This window comes from Peromyscus leucopus, chromosome 15 (assembly GCF_004664715.2).
Source record: "Peromyscus leucopus breed LL Stock chromosome 15, UCI_PerLeu_2.1, whole genome shotgun sequence".
NCBI classification, from domain to species: Eukaryota; Metazoa; Chordata; class Mammalia; order Rodentia; family Cricetidae; genus Peromyscus; species Peromyscus leucopus.
The window spans coordinates 84,005,376-84,024,896 of NC_051076.1; the positions used below are offsets into that span (position 1 = coordinate 84,005,376).

A 19,521-nucleotide genomic window follows, 5' to 3' on the forward strand; every position below is an offset into this window, starting at 1 on the left:
TTTTAAAGCCTTTTTAAAAAAGTGTGTGTGTTGTGGCATTTATACAGGAATAACAATCAGTATATCATCACGTGATCAATTTTGAGTGCAAGCCAAAAGCTAGGTTTGCTAAGTAAAACAGTCGTGTACACCCTGACAGCAGTTGCAATTCCAGGTTTTTGCCTTTGGTTAACTTTCAAAGTTAAATTCCAACAGGATAGCTGCTCTAGCATCCACACAAAAACACGAAGGCAGCACATATTGACCTGAAAAACAAACTAGTCCTGTAAGAGAGCGGAGCCGTCCACACTGTCCTGGGGCCCTAAACCCCAGTTCTGCCCTCAGACCCAGGTACAGGTGTCAGCAGACTGCCCTCCACCCCGTAGGAGGCTGTGTGGCCAGGCTCGGCTCCTCCCAGGTCCCACTCTGGAGAGTGTGAGTCACAGGCTGTTCAGGCCTGTGCATTATGTTCTGAGTCACCCGTCGGGGCCTTGCCCAGGATCCAAGCGGACTTGAATTGTCCACAAAGAAGGAACAGAAGCAGCAGCCTCAGCAGCAGGAAATCTCCAGGGTAGGCGCTGTGGAGAGGCTCTGGGATCCCCAGGTTCCCGGGGCAGACACTGCTCCGAAGAGCGGGGAGGGAGAGGCCAGGCGGGAGGCGGCCGGACCCCACCAAAGTAGGGGGACCAGCCCAGGAGCTGGCAGAAGACGCCAGAGCCAGCAGGTAAGGAGGCCTGGGGGGCTGCGCGGGTCACGTGGGTCTAAGCCTGGGCCCCCGGGGCCGCGAGCGGAGGTCCGCAGAGCGCAGGCGCGCCCTGGGTGCCGAGCCTGCTTCCGGGTGGGCGTGTTTCGCACGCCCTGGCTGGCTTCCAGGGCTTTCCAGGCCTCACACTGTTGCTACCCCAAGCCCTAGGTTTTGAAAGCTAGAAGGAAGCGCTGGAGCTTTTCCACCTGCGAATGGAAGAAGTCGAGGGCGCAAAAACAATGCTAGGGAGTGACCTGCAACGAAATCAGGATTTTTTTTTTTTTTTTTTGATCAGTTATAGATTTTATTTTTTTATTTTATTTTCATTTTTCTTTATTAAGAAAATTTCTACTCACTCCACATGCTATCCACAGACGTACCCCCCCCCCCCCCCCGCCACACTAGTGGAAGCCCATGAACTGTGGACTGGTGGCTGTGGAGCCCCCATGGGACTGGACAAGGCCCTCTGGATACGGAAGACGGTTGTTTGGCTCCAACTGTTTGGGGGGCACCCAGGCAGGGGGATTGGGATCTGTGCCTGGTCTACGGGAAGGCTTCTGGAACCCGGTGCCTGTGGTGTGACACCTTGCACAGCCTTGGTGCAGTGGGGAGGGGCTTGGACCTGCCTAGGCTCAGTGTGCTGGGCTCTGCTGACTCCTCATGGGAGACCTCGATTTGGGGGATGTGGGGATGCGGGGTGGCTTGGGAATGAGGGCTTGGGGGTGGGAGGAGGGAAATCAGGAATTTACTGGAGCCTCAAGCTAGTTTGGAGTGCTGGATCCGTCCCATGATGGGTGGAAAAACAAGTCTCCTCTGCCCCCCTCCGCGCTTACTGCCAGTTCCTTTCTCCTTCCTCTCTCACGGAGCTCTCCACCCCACCACCCCACCGGCTCTCCTTTTATCTTTTGCTCATTGAAAGCTTCTTGTCAACTTGAAACAAAGCTTCTTCACCTCCCTCCCCCGTTTCACCCTGTGTCTTGGTTGTTCTTCAGCCAAGTTCCCACTTTCCAGATCCTCCTCAGCTCTCGGGCATCTGCCCTACAGCTGCGCACCTCGGGCGCAGCCTGCCTCGCCGCCAAGGGCTGTTTTCCGTGTCATGCCTGTGTCCACCTATGCTGTGGTCCGTGGGCCACACAGACATATCCTCCCACTTCTCCTAATAAGTCCTTCCTGAGGTCCCTCTCGCTTGCCTGCTTGCTTCCTTTTACAGCCAGCAGATGCGGGACATACCGTAGAATAAGGTGGGTTTCTTTTTGAGTGCCTTCACCATCCATAAGATTTGAAAATGTCTTCTATTAACACAGGCTTTCCTGGAGTCAGGATGCCCGCGGCCTCTAAGTCTTACTCTGGAATGATCATCTCTTTCTTGCCCTACCTTTATTTCCAAACTGCAGTGGCTGCCATCTTACAGTCTCGTATGACCTGGTATGCCTCAAACATCTCAAATGGAACGCATCACCTTCCCCATTCCAATCTAGTTCTTCATAGGAACTTCCTAGGACTCTTGACCTAAGTATTAATATAGCAGGAAGCTTTACAGTGATCCTTGCCTTGTCGCTCATTCCTAATCTGCAGCAGTCATTCTACATGACAATACCTACTTCTCCAGTCAGGGTCCCATCTATATCAACAGTCACTGGTCCGTGACCTACTAACAGACTCCCTGGCCCCTTTCCATACCAGTCTGATATCTACGTAGAATATGTTTGCTAGAAAACTATGTATGGCTTCTAGCTCCTAACTCGTGTTTGGACTCATAAATTCAGCAAAAGAGACCCATCTTATCCCTGCCTGGTGTCTCACAGGATTCCACTTCCCTGAATGCCACACCAACATGGTGCAATGTGTGTGTGTGTGTGTGTGTGTGTGTGTGTGTGTGTGCCAATTTCTCAGACTGAAATTACACCTTTGTACCACTTCCAAAATTCCTGCTCAAGTTTTCAGAGGCAACTTCTTTGGGAAGACTACACAGGATCCCTGACAGATTATCTGCTCCAGAGAACCAGGCATTTCAGTGTTTCTATCTACCTTAGGGTATGTGCTCCTGGTCAGGGATTTAACAGTTATTTTTACCATTCTCCTCCCCAGACATTTGTCGACTTTCATTGACCTGTGCAGATCTGTGTCTGCCAGATCTGGGATCTGAGTACCTGAAAAAATGGGGCAGACTACAGTCTAATGCAGACAACTTTACGTTAGTTTCAGTATGCTTTTATACATGGATGTAACAAAGAAAGCAATGATCCAGGGAGGTTGTTTGAGTTCAGAAAAACATGATCAGATAAGCATGTAAACTAATGCCAGTAAGCACATACTAAATATTAACAGAACTTTCTCAGGACAGACCACGTTAAGCACAATTGCCTGGCATATACTATAGATTATATCTGAGAAAGCATAAAAGCAAGGCAGAAGCCATTTCCAGATCCAGGGCACACTGACCGGATTGGGTTCTATAGCTATGTTCTGACATCCAACAGGAAGTAGCATGCCCTATAAATTGAATGCAAATGTTAACACAGGAGCCAGGAAATGATGTCCAAGTATAACCCAGGGGGAAAATGCGCTGGAGGTAAAAGGCCCTCTGCCTGTTTTCTGGAGCCTCGCCCCCAGTTCCCCAGGATGTTGTTCACCATCTGTCATTTTTTGACCATGTTCTGACAACCATGAAAAGAGAGCACAACACAAATGCTCTCTGAATGCTTTCGTTTGGGAGACGTGTGGAGAAAAGGAGTGTCCCATGCTCCAGCAGAAGCATGGTGTCACACACTCAGAAGCAGAAGGCGTGGTTTTCAGATGTCACTTTTCCTGTGAATCCTCTGGACAGTATTTAATTGTCATTGTCCTTATTTCTTCACTTGTAAAAATGAAAATTAGCTGGATGCTAATTCATTTTATTGCATGAATAGTCTAGTTGTAGAATGAACCCTAAAGCTATTATTTAGTATTTTACTGAAAATAATTTCACTTTAGATTTATTGGGCAAGGCCCATTTTGCTTGACATTCCAACTTCCTCAAAAGCTTCTGCGTGTAACTGAGATTGAGACAAGAACACAAGGACAGAGGCATTTTGTCACCCAGTTCCTGTCCCGGATTAACTGTTGTAGTAGGACCATGATTTGTGTGTGTGTGTGTGTGTGTTTATGTGTGTGAGTGTGTATGTGAATGTGTTTATGTGTGTGAGTGTGTATGTGAATGTGTTTATGTGTGTGCATGTGAGTGTGTGTATGTGTGTTATTGTGTGTGTGTTTATGTGAGTGTGTATGTTTATGTATGTGAGTGTATTTGTGTGTGAATGTGTGTGCATGTGAGTGTGTTTGTGTGTGTCAGTGTGTGTGTGTGTGTGTGTGTGTGTGTGTGTGTGATCATGTGGTCAGTATGCTGTTGACAAGCTGTGGTATGCTACTGACTACTGGGTGCTCAAGATGAGTGGGAGAAGGAAGTGAGATGAAGGAAGGAGGCATGAAAGAAGCCAGAATTAGGAGCAATTACATGTAAAGTTGTGTTTCATGCAGTAGTTTATTCATTCTGTTGCCTGTTCAGACAAGGTGAAAACACCCCACCCCACCCCACCCCACCCCACACACACACATGCACACACCCTAAGATTTTATCCTAAGGTAGGATCAAATCAGAACTTCCTTATGTTTTTGTCAGACTCTTTTCTTCTTCCTCCAGCTTCTCTGATGCCACCTTCTGGTTAATGAAATTTGTTTAGGCCTCTGTTTTCTGAATGAAGCGTAAGGTGAGTTATAGGGACAGACATTGCCTGGAGACAAGTTTGATCCTGCTCTACTGGAGCTTGCCCACAACAGAACATGTCACCTGATAGCTCCACTCTTTGATGCCAAGTCCTGAAGAGGTTTCCGGATATGGTGACAAGGAAGAACTTCTATTTTGCCCTCTACTAGATGTCTTCTCTTCAAAACTGCCTTGGGGGAAAGTTAAAACAAAGCCTTTACTAATGGAGAAAATCCCCCAGTCTGAGCCATCAGCTCCCCACTTTTTCTTGCATCTGAGAGATGCAGGTGACCCTCAAGTCCTTGGACCCCAATAAAGTATGATTGCAAAGCTATTGCATGCAGCGTTTTGAGTTCATGATCTGCCTACACAGGGAAATGAACATGTGCAAGACCCTTCAGCTCTAGGTAAAGTTTCTAGTGTTTTCCATACTGTTCCTTTGTTAATTTTGCAAATTAGGACATACTCTTCTTGTGGGGTTTAAAAGTTCCAGTTAAAATTATGTGTGCATATAAGAAAAAAGATTGTAGGGCCATAGAATTGTGGGCAGTGACTAATTCGGTGAGCTCTAAATAATCTAAGAATTAATAACCAAGGTTTCTATAAAGTTTAATAGAAATAAACAAATAAATATAAAATTATTGTGAAAAACACAATAATTTAAGATTACAATAACTAATAACAGCAACTACTACTAATGATCATGACAGTCTGTTACAAACATAATGATTAATCAATAATGAAGGATTAATCACAATGATAATAATGCTATACTGATTATAACATTTGTAATAAGTAATATTACTTTCAATCACTTGAGCAAAATTCACACTCAAGTTGGACTATTGTTCTCTTCGTTTATGTTTATCTGTGGTGCTGGATGCAGTGGGGGAGGACTTGGCCAGTCAAACCCTCTCTTTACTTACTATTTTCAGACAGCATCTCTCTGAATCATCTTGGTTGGTATTGAATTTAGTCTGTAGCCCAGACTGTCATTGAATGTGTGATCATTATGCTTGCCTCAGTTTCCTGAGTAACCGGGACAACAGGACTGTGCTGCCTGGCCAGACCTAGATTGAGGCATTACTATTTCCAGAACTGGGTCAATAGGGCTCAACTGGGTACCACATTTCAGTGGATGGCTTTGGGGTTCTTGAGGGTGTGAGGGTAGTTAACAAAATTTACATTTCAAAGGGTGAAGAGCCTAATTAACAATTACAATTTTTCTAAAGAGAAAACTTTGGGAGGAAGGAAGTCAGGGCTCTACGCAGGAGCAAGTCTGTTTCATTTGTTCATTTAGTCAACTTTAGCTTTATTATCATTTAATAAAGCTGAGGGAAAGGTTAAAGGTCCTGGCCAAGACAGATCCAAAGTCAGTGCTTCTAGGTTTGGGTTTCCTGTCTACTAAACACGCAGAGATACACACACACACACACACACACACACACACACACACACACACACACACCCTCTTTGGAGGTTCCTACAGCAGTCTCAGTAGATCTTGTGTAAAACGTTGTGTCTTTCTGGAGTCACACTGATTCACATAAATTTTTTATCTTCAACAGTCTACACTTCAGGCTAGACCATCCTCAATACAGCCTCCAAAACCGGGGGATTTTTATCCTCCCAGTTTTTGCTGGTGACAGACATGCACTCTGTGTTTGCAGAAAGTTAGTTATGATTCTTAGAATATTCTTTAATAATTATATTAGCGATATCTTGCTGAGAGAAAAATAGCAATATTCTGTTTTGTTTGTGTGTGTGATGACTAGGGATGGCAGGCTCTGGAATCCAGGGGTTCCAGTCATCAATGACTCCATGGAGCTCTGGAAGGGCCATCTACATCCTGCTCAGCCTGCCAGTCCCTCCCTCCTGGAGGCCAGGTCTTTACTGACCTCAATGTGTACTTTATTGGAGTTAGACAGGAGATGCTGAGAACAGTGACTGGCAGAGTCCCCTACAGGCTGCTTGATGGAGGGACTTACCGTTTGAGGGAGGACTAAGCAAGTTTTGGAGGCTGCCTAAGCCCCTATTTCAGAGTCCTATGTTCATAGTCCACTATTTGGTTATATTTGTGTATATACAGGGGGGATATTTGATTTTGATTCTATATTGGTTCTGTACTATTTTTGATAGACAAGGATTGATGTAGGCAATGTAGAAAATGGAAGAAGATGGGCATCTTCAGGAGCAGAATTGTTCTCTAATCAGAACAGCTGAAGGCCACAGTCTCTCTGCAGAAGTGAGACTGTACATGGGTGTAGCTAGAGTTTTCCTGCCTTGCCCACAGTCAGGACAAATCTTTGTCACCCGCCAGTCCCACAGCCGCTCAGACCCAACCAAGTAAACAGAGAGACTTATATTGCTTACAAACTGTATGGCCGTGGCAGGCTTCTTGCTAACTGTTCTTATAGCTTAAATTAATCCATTTCCATAAATCTATACCTTGCCACGTGGCTGGTGGCTTGCCGGTGTCTTCACATGCTGCTGGTCATGGCGGCAGCTGGCAGTGTCTCTCTGCCTCAGCCTTCTGCTTCCCAGAATTCTCCTCTCTCCTTGTCCCACCTACTTCCTGCCTGACCACTGGCCAATCAGTGTTTTATTTATTGACCAATCAGAGCAATTTGACATACAGACCATCCCACAGCACATGGGGCATGAGTGTCTTGGAGCTTTACCAGATGGAAAAGAAAAGACTTCGTTGATGGAAGATTCCATCTGCAGGTTACCTCCCCTGCAGTCAGGTTTGGTGTGTGGATCTCCTTAGCAGTCGCTTCCACAGGTGTGCTCAGTCAAGTCAGCTTTCCTGTTCAGAGCTTCTCAGTCCACCGGAGGCTCTCAGGTCATTAACCCTCCAGTTTTCCCACAGACTTAGTGACAGAAAAGGATACAAATTCATTATCTCCAGGTTCTAGAGGTCCAGTCCAGCAGTGGTGCAGTGGAGCCTGGGACCCTGTTCTCAGCAAGCCCCCTGGAGAATCTTGGGTTTGTTTTCCCTTTCCAGCTTCTTAAGGTGGCCTCATTGGTAGCCTGGCATCACAGAGACCTCTGCCTGCATCTCCGTTTCTTACCCCGAACCTTCCTGCTTCTCTCTCCTCTAAGAACCTTTCCAAGTTCATTACACTTTCCTTGATACTGTAGGTCAGTGTCCATGTCTAAAATCTTTAATTAAATACCACCAGTAAGGTGCTCACTGCTAAGTAAGATAATAAGACAACATATTTACAGGGCTTAGATGTTGGACTGAGTGTCTTTTGAGGTACAGATGTTCTGCCTGGTATGCCTAGTATCCTCTGATGGAAGCCCTGGTGACTATGTGCCTACAGAAGGCCTCTGTTGATGTGCCTTTGTGCTGTGCCTTCAGTCTAGATCCTCTCAGATGGATGACCTCTGTGAAGCCAATGGCTCTTTTGCCATCAGCCTATTAAAAATATTGGGTGAAGAAGACAAGTCCCGCAACCTGTTTTTCTGTCCCTTGAGTGTCTCCTCTGCACTGGCTATGGTCTACTTGGGAGCCAAGGGAAACACTGCAGCCCAGATGTCCCAGGTATGCTTGCTAGAAGGGGAGAAAAACATCAGGTTGGTTTCTGCTCCCTACAGCAGGGGTTCAGTCTGTATCCCCAGGCAGTCGGTAGAAGTCAGTGTGGCTGATGGATGGAGGAGAGACACTGTGGTGATCCTGATGTGGGCAAGTACAGGAGGAAGGCAATCATGTGGGACCAGTCATCTCTACAGTTTACATGAAACACTGAATGTTAAATTACTTTATCTACATAAAAGTCATCATTCTAGTAAATTCACATCTTGCAGAAAATGGTAATTAGAGTCCTGATCTACACAAGGGAGCAGGATGCACCCCAACTTTGTTACCAGCTTTTGTAGTGTTATATTTTAAAGAGTAATGCAGCTGTGTAAGTAAGCCTTTGTGGAATGGGTGACTTCTCAGGTATGATTATACATACATTGACAAAAATGAGCATAAGTATGGAATTAGTTCCTTGGGAATAATTTAGAGGGAACATATAATCTGCTGGATCTCAAATAGTTGTCTACATCTTTATCTACAAATGAGATAATAGTGATATATCAGAGGCATATTTTCAACCATATGGGAAAGCATCACATAAATTGCCATATAGATATCACTTTGCCACTAGCATGAGAGTGTATGGATGATCTCCTGCAGTGCGTCCAGGGGCCACAGCTGAGATCTGCTCACTGAACTCACTGAGGAAGAAACCTTGGGAGTGAGACTTGGTCAGAGTCAGAAGGGAAACCTTAACCCTACTTGGATGTAAATCATGATCTGGTTTGGAAAATCCAGTTTTGAAAGCTTCTTCCTTTTCATTCCCATTGTTTTACTCTTGTGTGCCCTGGTTATTAGATTCACTCCTGCTATCTAATTGTTATGTTGTCACGTGACACTGGGATGGATGAGTCCTTCAGACCAATGACTCTCACTCAAGGAGCACATTTTCCTTCCCCAGAGACACCTCTAAGAGTTCAGTGGTTCAGTTCTCACAGCGGAGGGGCGCTACTGACATCTAGTGGGTGGAGGCCGCAAACGCTGCGAACATCCTCCGGAGTTCCAGGCAGCCCGGCAAGGCTTCAGAAGGCGAGCATGCTGGTTGGAAAACCCTGTTGAGACAGTCACATCGGACTCCTCATACTACAGGAACATTTCACATTTCCCCCCTTAGCTGGTTGTGTATGCAGAACGGGAGATGATGACCATGTTAAACAGTCTGTTTATTTATTCTACCCCTAGGTACTTGGTTTGAACAGAGGTGGAGATGTTCATCAAGGTTTCCAGACCCTTCTCACTGAAGTTAACAAAACTGGCACTCAGTACTTGCTAAAAAGTGCCTGCCGACTCTTTGGAGAAGAATCATGTGAATTCCTTTCGGTATGTAGTACTCAGACATTGAAGAAAGGAAGTTGAAGAAAGATTAAAAAAAAAAAAGACAAAATTGAAGAAGAACAAGAGATGAAATCTAACTCTTTCACCATAGAAATGTACTTAGAATTACACTTCTGACATTATAATTGTGAATTTTAGGATTGCTTTTTAATTATGTCCTCTCAAGTTCTTTTCCTGACAAATCTCTATGTGAAGTCAAAGTCAATATATTATCCTCTTGCACCCAGAGAGATCTCCTCACCCTTCCTCCCCTGCTCTTGAGTGACCACATCATCCGCCATGTTATATAGATCCCCTCCCATCCAGCCTCTGCTGTGGGGGCTGAGTGTTGCTGAGACAACCTCTCAAGGTCTCTAAGGTCTGCCCTATCTCCTGAATCGCCACTGTTGAAAGGATTCTGTGGGCTGTGCCTTCCACGTTATTATAGATTGCTTTTACTAGGTCTTTTTGTGCCCACATTGGCCATTTCCTGTCTCACAAATCCAACCACTGAAAAAATAGTCTTTCTAAGATAAAAGTGTCTCCATGCTTGAGCACACAATCCCAAACTTCCTTCCTTCCCACAGCTTGCTCTAGTTCGTGAGGTCTGGCAGTCATGCCACGTAACGTGCTGGATGTCGCCAACACAAAGTTCGGAAAGAGTCGGGCAACTTGACTGTTGTGCTGGCTGAACGTTCTGAGGATTCTCCCATCAGACCGGGAGCACGCCTGTCCTGGCTGTGGTCAGGGTTGGGCCTGGCAGCTCCCTGCTTTGGGCTTATCTTCCCTGGAGATGATTCTGGATGCTAGGATTCCTCCAGTGAATTCATGTTCACGTGGAACATCAGCTTTATCTTTTAGTGTTGGTGACGCAATGACTTGCATTCTACCTTTCTAGTGTCCATGGCCCCTAAACTATTTTAGAATAGGTATTGGGCAGAGAGTGGAGTTAATCACTACATTTACATATCTGAAAACATGACTTTTTAGGAAAGTTATCTGGGTTCTACTGTGTTAGGTAATCTTCTAATTTAACTTCAACTTCCACTTTTTACTTTGCTGATATAAACACACATATAGACAGGCTCACATATACAAATACGTTCATTCATATCCGTATAGCTTGTGAAGATCCATGATGCCCAATGGCTTCTGCCACTTCTGCAGACCTTTCTTTGTTCCCTATTCTCCAATGGTTGATTCTCAACCTTTCTAATGCTGTGACACTTTCATACGGTTCTTCATGTTGTGGTGACCCTCAACCACAAAATTATTTTCATTGCTACTCCATAACTGTAATTTTGTTACTGTTATGAATCATAATGTAAATAATATTGGAGATAGAGGTTTGCTAACGGGTTTGAGAACCACCCAATCCTTGTGTTCCAAACATAAACATTCTGTTTTCTTCTTTATCTACCTTTAACTTGACATTTTAGCTCTTGACAATCTAATGAGCAAAAGAGTGAGTGCCTACTGGGTGGGGAAACAGAAAATTAAACAAAGTCAACCCAGAATGTTTGGAAGAAACATTTCTGTGCTTTGTGCATAGATAACCACAGTACTAACCTATTATAAGTGTCTTTGTGTACAGGGCATCCTCTTTATAGGTTATGGGCCACCCAGTCAGGTGTATATTTTCACCTGGCTTCCAGCATCTCTCTCAGCACTGGGCAGTAAAGGGGGCCCACACGTTTTTTGACAATTACATGAATACATCTTGAAATACATCACCTCCATAGACCTTTATGATAGGGAAAATGTTAAGAGAAAATACTTGTTTCCTCAGTTGTAAGAAACTTTGCTGAATAGTGTCCAACCTCTGTGTCTGCAGACCTTCAAGGAATCCTGCCAGAAGTTCTATCAGGCAGGGCTAGAAGAGCTGTCCTTTGCTAAGGACACTGAAGAATGCAGGAAACACATCAATGACTGGGTGATGGAAAAGACTGAAGGTAGGAGGTTTTAATTTAGGTGACTTTGGAGTTAGAAGGGACAGGGAGGTCTGTGGCGGCCTGGGCTGGGTCCCCCATGGTGTTGCTCCTGAGGCCCAGTTCTCAGAGCTGTGGTGGTGTGTTTGCTGGGCTTTCCTTGGGACTATCAGATCAGAAATCTAAAAGGTAACCTAATGTTGAGCCTCAGACTGCTTCCCTCTGAACTGTGCTGGAAAGTCCCTGGAAAATGGTTTCTTTGGGGTCCCTAGTAATGTCCTGTCAGAGGAAATCTTGCTGTTCTCTGAAGCAGAAGGATCTTCTCTTGGGATAGAGTTTAGACAGTGTATCAGTTGGAGTTGGCCCATTCCCCACCTGTGGGAGTCTGAGCATTTCATCAGTTCACTTTCAGCCATCGTCCTCCTCCTCATGTGACCATGGTGGCCTCACCCTCCTCCTAATGTGACCATGGTGGCCTCACCCTCCTTCTCCTAATGTGACCATATGGTGGCCTCACCATCCTCCTCATGTGACCATGGTGGCCTCACCCTCCTCCTAATGTGACCATGGTGGCCTCACCCTCCTCCTCATGTGACCATGGTGGCCTCACCCTCCTCCTAATGTGACCATGGTGGCCTCACCCTCCTCCTAATGTGACCATGGTGGCCTCACCTCCTCCTAATATGACCATGGTGGTCCCAGTTGTTTCAGAAGATGAACCTTTTGCCAATTTGCTCTAGAGTCTAGATGTCTGGTTACTATTGGGATAGCAATGTTCATAGACCTGATTTCTTCCTATCCTCAGGCAATATTTTAGCCCGTTCTTGACTTGAATATAGAGCAAAATAGGGCACCCTAAATAACAAACAAGAAACTTAGAAACTTCTAAGATGTGGAGGAATTAAAAGTCATTTACTTGTTCAAGTGACAATCTAGAACCCATTATTTAGTACATTTAATTTATATGATACACTCACCATGTGTGAATGAATTAGCAGCTGTGCCCTTGATCATACTAAACACCAATCAAATAATCCCAGTAGGGAGAGCCTCCCATGTTTCATACAGCATCTGCCTAGTGGGCTCTCGAATTCCCATTGATGAAAGAGCAGTCAGTCAGCGAAGCGGTTCTTTGAATCTTGCCCCTCATGCACCATCACTTCTCTATGTCTCTTCACATCCTTCCTCCATGTAGGCTGACTGCTTGTTAGATTTCCCAGAATATTAGAGCTGAAGAGTATCTTGGAGATCATCTTATCTCATTCATTGGACAACTGGACTTGGACTGCTTCTATAATTTCTTTGTCCAGTTTATTTCTTTTCTTTTTTTTTTTTTTTTTTTTTTTTTTGGTTTTTCGAGACAGGGTTTCTCTGTGTAGCTTTGCGCCTTTTCCTGGAACTCACTTGGTAGCCCAGGCTGGCCTCGAACTCACAGAGATCCGCCTGGCTCTGCCTTCCGTGTGCTGGGATTAAAGGCATGCGCCACCACCGACCGGCTAACAGTTTATTTCTTTTGGTAGCTTTCCTTCCTTCCCACTACAGGTCTATATTTCTGATCTTTTGGAAGCCTCTGATTATATAAATCTGATCTGGAAATTAGTACTAACCAGTAATCCTTAACCAGGACTGGTTTTACCTTCCAACTGTCACTTCACAGTGGCTAAGAATATTTTTAGCTCTTGAAATCGAGGAAGGTATCACTAGCTGATACCTTACCATGAACAATAGAGCTGTCCCCCAACCAAGAAGTGGTCCCTGGTAAAATGTCTATAGTCATGTAAATGAGATCTTGTAGTGCTAAACCTAAGAGGACATTGTTAGGATCAAAGATAGTGGTTGTGTTCTGCTACCTCTGTGAACTTGGCAGAATTTTGGGGAAATGCTCCCATCCTGAACTGCTACACACACAAGCTCAAGGATAAGCCAAGCAGTGAACTGATTTCACAGTTATCTCTGCATAGGGCATGGCTGGAGGAGGAAGGTTGTGGGTCTGAGGACAGGTTCTGCTATGGAGCGAGGTTGAGGACAGTCTATGCTGCCCAAAAGACTGTCTTATGAGGAGCAGAGAGCATGGTTATTTTTTAGGAACAAGTGATGCATTGGGCCAGACTGCAGTCTAGTTGTCTACCCAGTCTGGGCTTTCAACGTTGCGTGTCAAGACAACTGATTATAGGAGAATGCTTAGAGCCACCCGCAGCCCAAATCACTATAGACTCTTCTTACTGTCTTCTTCTTTTAATTTTTTTTTTTTTTTTTGTTCTCTACAGGTAAAATTTCAGAAGTTCTAAGTCCTGGAACAGTCTGCCCACTGACTAAGCTGGTTCTCGTGAATGCCATGTATTTCAAAGGGAAGTGGAAGGCTCAGTTTGACAGAAAGTACACAAGAGGCATGCCTTTTAAAACTAACCAGGTGGAGCACTGTTTTCCAATGTATTGTTGTTTTCTTAAAGTAGTAAACTGGAAAAGATGATGAATGAGAAAAGGAACAGTTTATTTTACACCCTCTTTACTCTTAATCTGCCTCTTCTGTATCTTTAAGTAGAGGTAGGAAGAGAAACTAGAATGATGTGTATACTGGGGTTTGTTTCTTTCTTTTCTCATCCTTGGTCCATTCAATCTTAGCTCCCCAGGCAAATGGCCTGGGCTGCAGGAAGACCCTGTCATTGTGTGGATGCTGTCACTGGAGTTGCTTAGCTGTCTTTGCCATGTTGATGGTCGTTATGCTTTAGAGTGCAAGAGAATAGAATCTTTAATGAAAGGAAACATGTTAGCAGATGTTCAGCTAATTTTAAATATAATTTTATACATTCCCTTTAAATATGAAATGGAATTTGGCTTACATCAATTTTAAAATAGCGGGCTACACAAAGATGGGATTGTAAAATGTATTTAGTACAACTTTAAAACTGCCTGACTGAATAGCCCATGTCATGATCCCCTCCCAAGGAAAGAAAAGATATAAAGCCAGCTCTACAATGGGGCTGCAGAACACGCGTGTGTTCTCTCTGATTTGTTCTTCTAACTGAGACCTTTCAGTGCAAGGACTGAATGGCAGTGAATGCCCCTTAATCTGGAAACAATGGCGCCAAAGTCCATGGAAATGCTTCATTATGAGTTTTCTCAAAAACAACACAATTTCTTCAAAAGTAATGCCCACTTTTATGTTCTGTTCCATTTATCAAAGTGTTCTTTCATACCTAGTGACACCCCATCCAAGGAACAGCAGCCCGCTTGATACTACAATGTGCTAATGAAGATTTGACATTTAACAGACTACGTGCAGAGAAATTATGATCATCTTATACTTTTCTGAATCCCACAAGTTGGATATAGCTTGTTTTTAGTAAATTATATTTATCGTTTTGGAAATCTAATTTTAATTTTATTTTCACTAGGAGAAAAAAACAGTGCAGATGATGTTCAAGCATGCTAAATTTAAGATGGGGCATGTGGATGAGATGAACATGCAGGTCCTGGTTTTGCCCTATGCAGAGGAAGAGCTGTGCATGGTCGTTCTGCTTCCAGATGAAAACACTGACCTGGCTGTGGTGAGTCCTGGGCGCTGAGTGTCTGTGGAGGCCAGCTGAGCTCATCTACTAAGTCCATCTCTCCGCTAACATGTGCAGAGTTTCCAACTAGATCATTCTGAGCAGTGCTAGCACCCAGGTGTTCCTTTCAGCAAACATGTGTATGAACTCCTTTTAAGTGTTTATCTAGGAGTAGACAAGTTTTAATGAAGCCAGGATGAAAATGTTCCAAAAAATGTAACAACATTTTTAACCCAGGAGGGTGAGGTTGGTTGATAACTCAATAATTTTTAAACAAAGATCCTGGAAGAAGGATAGCATTGGATCATGGCAATGTTTCCCACGTGTTAACGTGCATATGAACCCCATGGGGAATATTTTAAGGAATGCAGGTCCCAATTCAGCTTGAGATTTTGCATTTCTAATGAAACTTCAAATGAAGCAAGTGCGGTTGCCTCACAGAACACACTTTGAATACAGGGTCTAAAGTACGGGTCTGGGTTTACCTTTAATCTTCCTCATGATAGGAAAGGAACATAGTCTGTGGAAGGAGAGACTTACAAAGTAGAAGGTGTATGACTGGTAGTGTTCTGGTAAGCCAGCTCTTAGGTGGGGAAGCACCTGTCTAGCATAGTTGACTTTAGGTGACTAAGTGCTTCAAATCAACACGAGCAGGCTGCTCCATGCTGGTGCACAGGGTCCATGGCAAGGCCATTTGATTTCTTTGATTTTTCTATGTAATCAGAAAGCTGTTGGCATGAGTCAAGAATGAGAACTATCGTGGCCACATGAAAAGGAACTTAGTCTAGGAATAGAAGCAAACTCAAGTAGCTGTCACTCCTCACTAGGGAAAGGGTGAGGGAATGTAAGTGGCATTAGCCTCCTGTCCTCCTCATTGTAAAAGTTCGATCTTTTGTCATTCCAGGTGGAAAAGGCACTGACGTATGAGAAGTTCAGGGCCTGGACAAATCCGGAAACCATGACAGAAAGTAAAGTTCAAGTCTTCTTCCCCAGATTAAAGCTGGAGGAGAGTTATGACCTGGAATCTTTCCTTCAGAATTTGGGAATGACAGATGCCTTTGAGGAAACCAAGGCTGACTTTTCTGGAATGACAACTAAGAAGAACGTGCCCGTGTCCAAGGTTGCCCATAAGTGCTTTGTCGAGGTCAACGAGGAGGGCACAGAAGCAGCAGCGACCACTGCTGTGATCAGGAATGCCCGGTGCTGCAGAGTAGAGCCCAGGTTTTGTGCGGACCACCCCTTCCTTTTCTTCATCTGGCACCACAGAACCAGCAGCATCTTGTTTTGCGGCAGGTTCTCTTCTCCATGAAGGCATTATAGTGGGCTGAGGATGCAGCTCTGTTGGTAGAGTGTTTGTCTGAGTTCAACCCTAAGCACCCTATAAAACCAGGCATGATCGTGCCTACCTGACACCCTAGCATATGGGAGGTGCAGAGCAGGGGGATCAGAAGTTCAAGGTCATCTTCAGCTACATAGAAAACTTGAGGCCAGCCTTCCATACCTGTCTCAAAAAGACATCATTTTTGCCACATACCAGAATTAAAACCCTATGCTGCCAGATTGGCAAGGCAGTTTCACTGTACAACAAAAAGAGTATACTCAGTATTTGGTGAATGTCTTTGCTGACAGCTCCAATGCCAGGTGTGGGAATTCAGATCTGAGCAGGCCATACTTGGTTTGGAGTGTCTGAGGTGATTCTCATTGTCTCCAGCCTTATTTACAACCCAGCTCCCAAAGGGCTATCCCACACTGCTAACATCTCCAAGCTGTGCCCTCCACCACTGCCAGCCTTACCAGGCAATTCCAGTTGAAGGTCCCCATTCACAAAGCCAAGAGTGAAAGCTACAGACTAACTGCTGTAACTGCCCCGGGTCTCACCAGAAGCTGCGGCAGTATCTCATCCCATCAGTGTTATCCAACAGTCCTGTCTGTCCCATGGTTCAGACAACTCTTCCCACAAGTTTCCAGTGCAAATTGAAGGACTCAACAGCAACCTTCAGGACAGAGTTGAGAGACAAAGATCTAAAGTGTGGCCCTTACCCCCTGACTTCTTTCTAAAGCTCCACAGTGTGGTCCTTATCCCCCATTTCTTTCTAATGCACAATGTGGCAACCCCCAAGGAAGCTTCACACTGAGCAACTCTTCCCAACCAGATGTCTAATTAACCATATGCTCAGATGTGAATCAGATGCCCCCAGGATGCCCTAAATGCACCACTAAATGGACTCAGCAGGTTGTGTTTATACATGTGGTGGACAATTAAAGAAGTCCTGAATATGAGAGTGAGTGTGCAGGGCACAAGAGGAGTCAGGTGAGGAGGGTGGGGGATCTAAACAGAATACTAAATAATTGAATAGAATAGGAATACCTGAATGTACAGTTCAGTAAGTTCTGAAACACGCATGTACCCATAATGCCATCTGCATAGTTAAGACACAGAACATGACCATCACGCCTGCAAATTTTCTCTGGAAACTTGGCCATATCTCTTTTTTATTTAAACAATTTTTAAAATCTCTAATTAAAATATGATTTCATCATTTCCCCTTCCTTCTACTCCCTCTACTGCTCCTATGTCCACCAGAGCCCCTCCCCTCATCTCTAACCATGGTTGTTACATGTACATATACATGGGTCTAATACAGATGGAGTCTTCTGAGTCCATCAGTGACCCCTGCATGTGTGTTTCTAGGACTGACCACTCAGGGTTAGATATCCAGTCAGGGGCTACCTGGGGATGACTGATTTCCCCTTTCTCAGCGGTTAATTGTTTGTAGCTCTCCATCTAAGGGTGTGGCCCCATGATATTTTCTCTATCTACATTGGGCTGTCAACTCTTGTTGAATTTTTAGGTCTTGTTAAGGTATCCAAATTGTTGAGATTTCTTTGTTCAGCTTGCCTGTCATAGCTAGAAGTCACAATCTCACAGCAGACTTCCTGGTCCTCTGACTCTTACAGCGACCCTACTTCTGGGATGTACCCTGAGCTTTGTAACCTTGCTATTCGTCTACTCCATGTTCAGTTCTAGCCACTTACACCCACTCTCAGGCAACTACTGATTTGTTTCATAATTAACTTGTTATGGAATAATGTATCCATTTCTGTATTTTTCCTATCATTCACTGAAAATATTTTTAGATTTACATTATACTTTATATATTACATTATAATATATACATTACATTATACTATATATCAATAGTTTCTTTTGTCTCTACTTAAAACATCATTATATAGACATAATATAATTTGTTTATTCATTCATAATCTTATGGATATTTGCAATATTATCAAGGTTTGGTTACTGTAAATAAAGTTTAAGAACACTCATTTTCACATATTTTTTTACTAATGTTTTCATTTTCTTTGACTAGCTACATACGATTTTGATTATATGGGAGGTGCAGATATAATATTTAAGAAACAGCCAAGCTTCTTATGGTGGCATGTATGTTTAATTCTAGCACTCAGTAGGGGAGGCAAAGGTAGGAGGATCTCTGTGAGTCTAAGTCCAACCTGTTCTCCATAGTAAGTTCCAAGCCAGTAGGAGCTACACAATCACAGCGAGAGAGAGAGAGAGAGAGAGAGAGAGAGAGAGAGAGAGAGAGAGAGAGAGAGAGGGGGGGGGGGGGGGCACCTTACAAACTATTTGCTCAAATAGTTTGTATTATTTAACATTCTCAACAAAGATATAGTTGCTGTACATGCTCACCAAAATGTGGTTGACCATCAGTGTCAGAATGGTTTTAGCTTGCATTTCTTTCTTAAAAAATATCATATTTGCATTTTTTGTATGGAATCATTTGCTGTCCATTTATGGTCCTCAGTGAAATATCTTTTAAAAATTTTCACTCATACATATTTATATTATTTTATTGAGAAATACAATGAGAACAAATTATCAAATATGTGGATTATAGACAACTTTTATTTATAATTCATATCAGAGACTTTCCTTCTCATAACAACACTTTTAAAAATTAAAGTTTTTCAATTTTAATGAATTACCATGTATTATTTTGTTGATGCATAATGTGTTTGCTATCTTATCTAGGAACTCTTCATTCAATCCAAGGTTTTAAGAACTAGCTATGGGTCTTTCAGAAGTGTTAATAGTGTTCAATTGTGAACTTGGGCATAGGATCCATTTTGAGTTGTTTATACTGGAAATGCTACCCTTTGTGTCTATGATTGCATTAGTGTCTGTGGTGAAAGCCAGTTGATCATGTATATCATGATCATGTTTTTGGATGATTGTATTTCATTGATCAGCCTGTCTGTCTTGATGCCAGTACTACCACATGATCTTCATTATTATACTTAATACTAAACTCTGAGTATCATCAAGTCTTACAACATTATGCTGGTTTTTCAAAATTGTTCTGCTTAAACTTAAGTCTTTTGAATGGCTTTAAATTTCAGATTTAGTTTGTCTACATGTATAAAAGTTTGTTAGGATATTTATTAGGATTGCATTGCTATTAACATAAGTCTAGAGTGAGCAGACATATGCACCTTTCAATCTATGAACAAAGCATGTTTCTCCATTTTTAAAGTTTTTGTTTTAATCTTCACATTGTATTTTAGTTTTCAATACACAGTTTTTCTACAATTACTGTTATGTTTCTTTTTCAGTGTCTCTTATATTGTTACATTTTAGTTTTGATTTCTGGTTA

At 43.5% G+C, this 19,521-nt stretch overlaps 1 protein-coding gene across 2 annotated transcripts; it reads left to right on the forward strand.

Moving 5' to 3' along the window:
• Positions 1 to 362: 362 nt before the first annotated feature.
• On the forward strand, positions 363 to 18,175 carry LOC114708364 (serpin B8). Of its 2 annotated transcripts, none has more exons than XM_028891604.2 (7): positions 363 to 550; positions 7,834 to 8,016; positions 9,238 to 9,375; positions 11,204 to 11,321; positions 13,565 to 13,707; positions 14,693 to 14,845; positions 15,750 to 18,175. In XM_028891604.2, exons 2-7 carry the CDS (start codon positions 7,849 to 7,851, stop codon positions 16,152 to 16,154), a joined length of 1,125 nt encoding a protein of 374 aa, XP_028747437.1. In that variant the 5' UTR covers positions 363 to 550; positions 7,834 to 7,848; the 3' UTR covers positions 16,155 to 18,175. The 2 variants fall into 2 exon arrangements, with proteins under 2 accessions (XP_028747437.1, XP_028747438.1); XM_028891605.2 differs by having other exon boundaries at positions 460 to 703.
• The last annotated feature ends 1,346 nt before the right edge of the window (positions 18,176 to 19,521 follow it).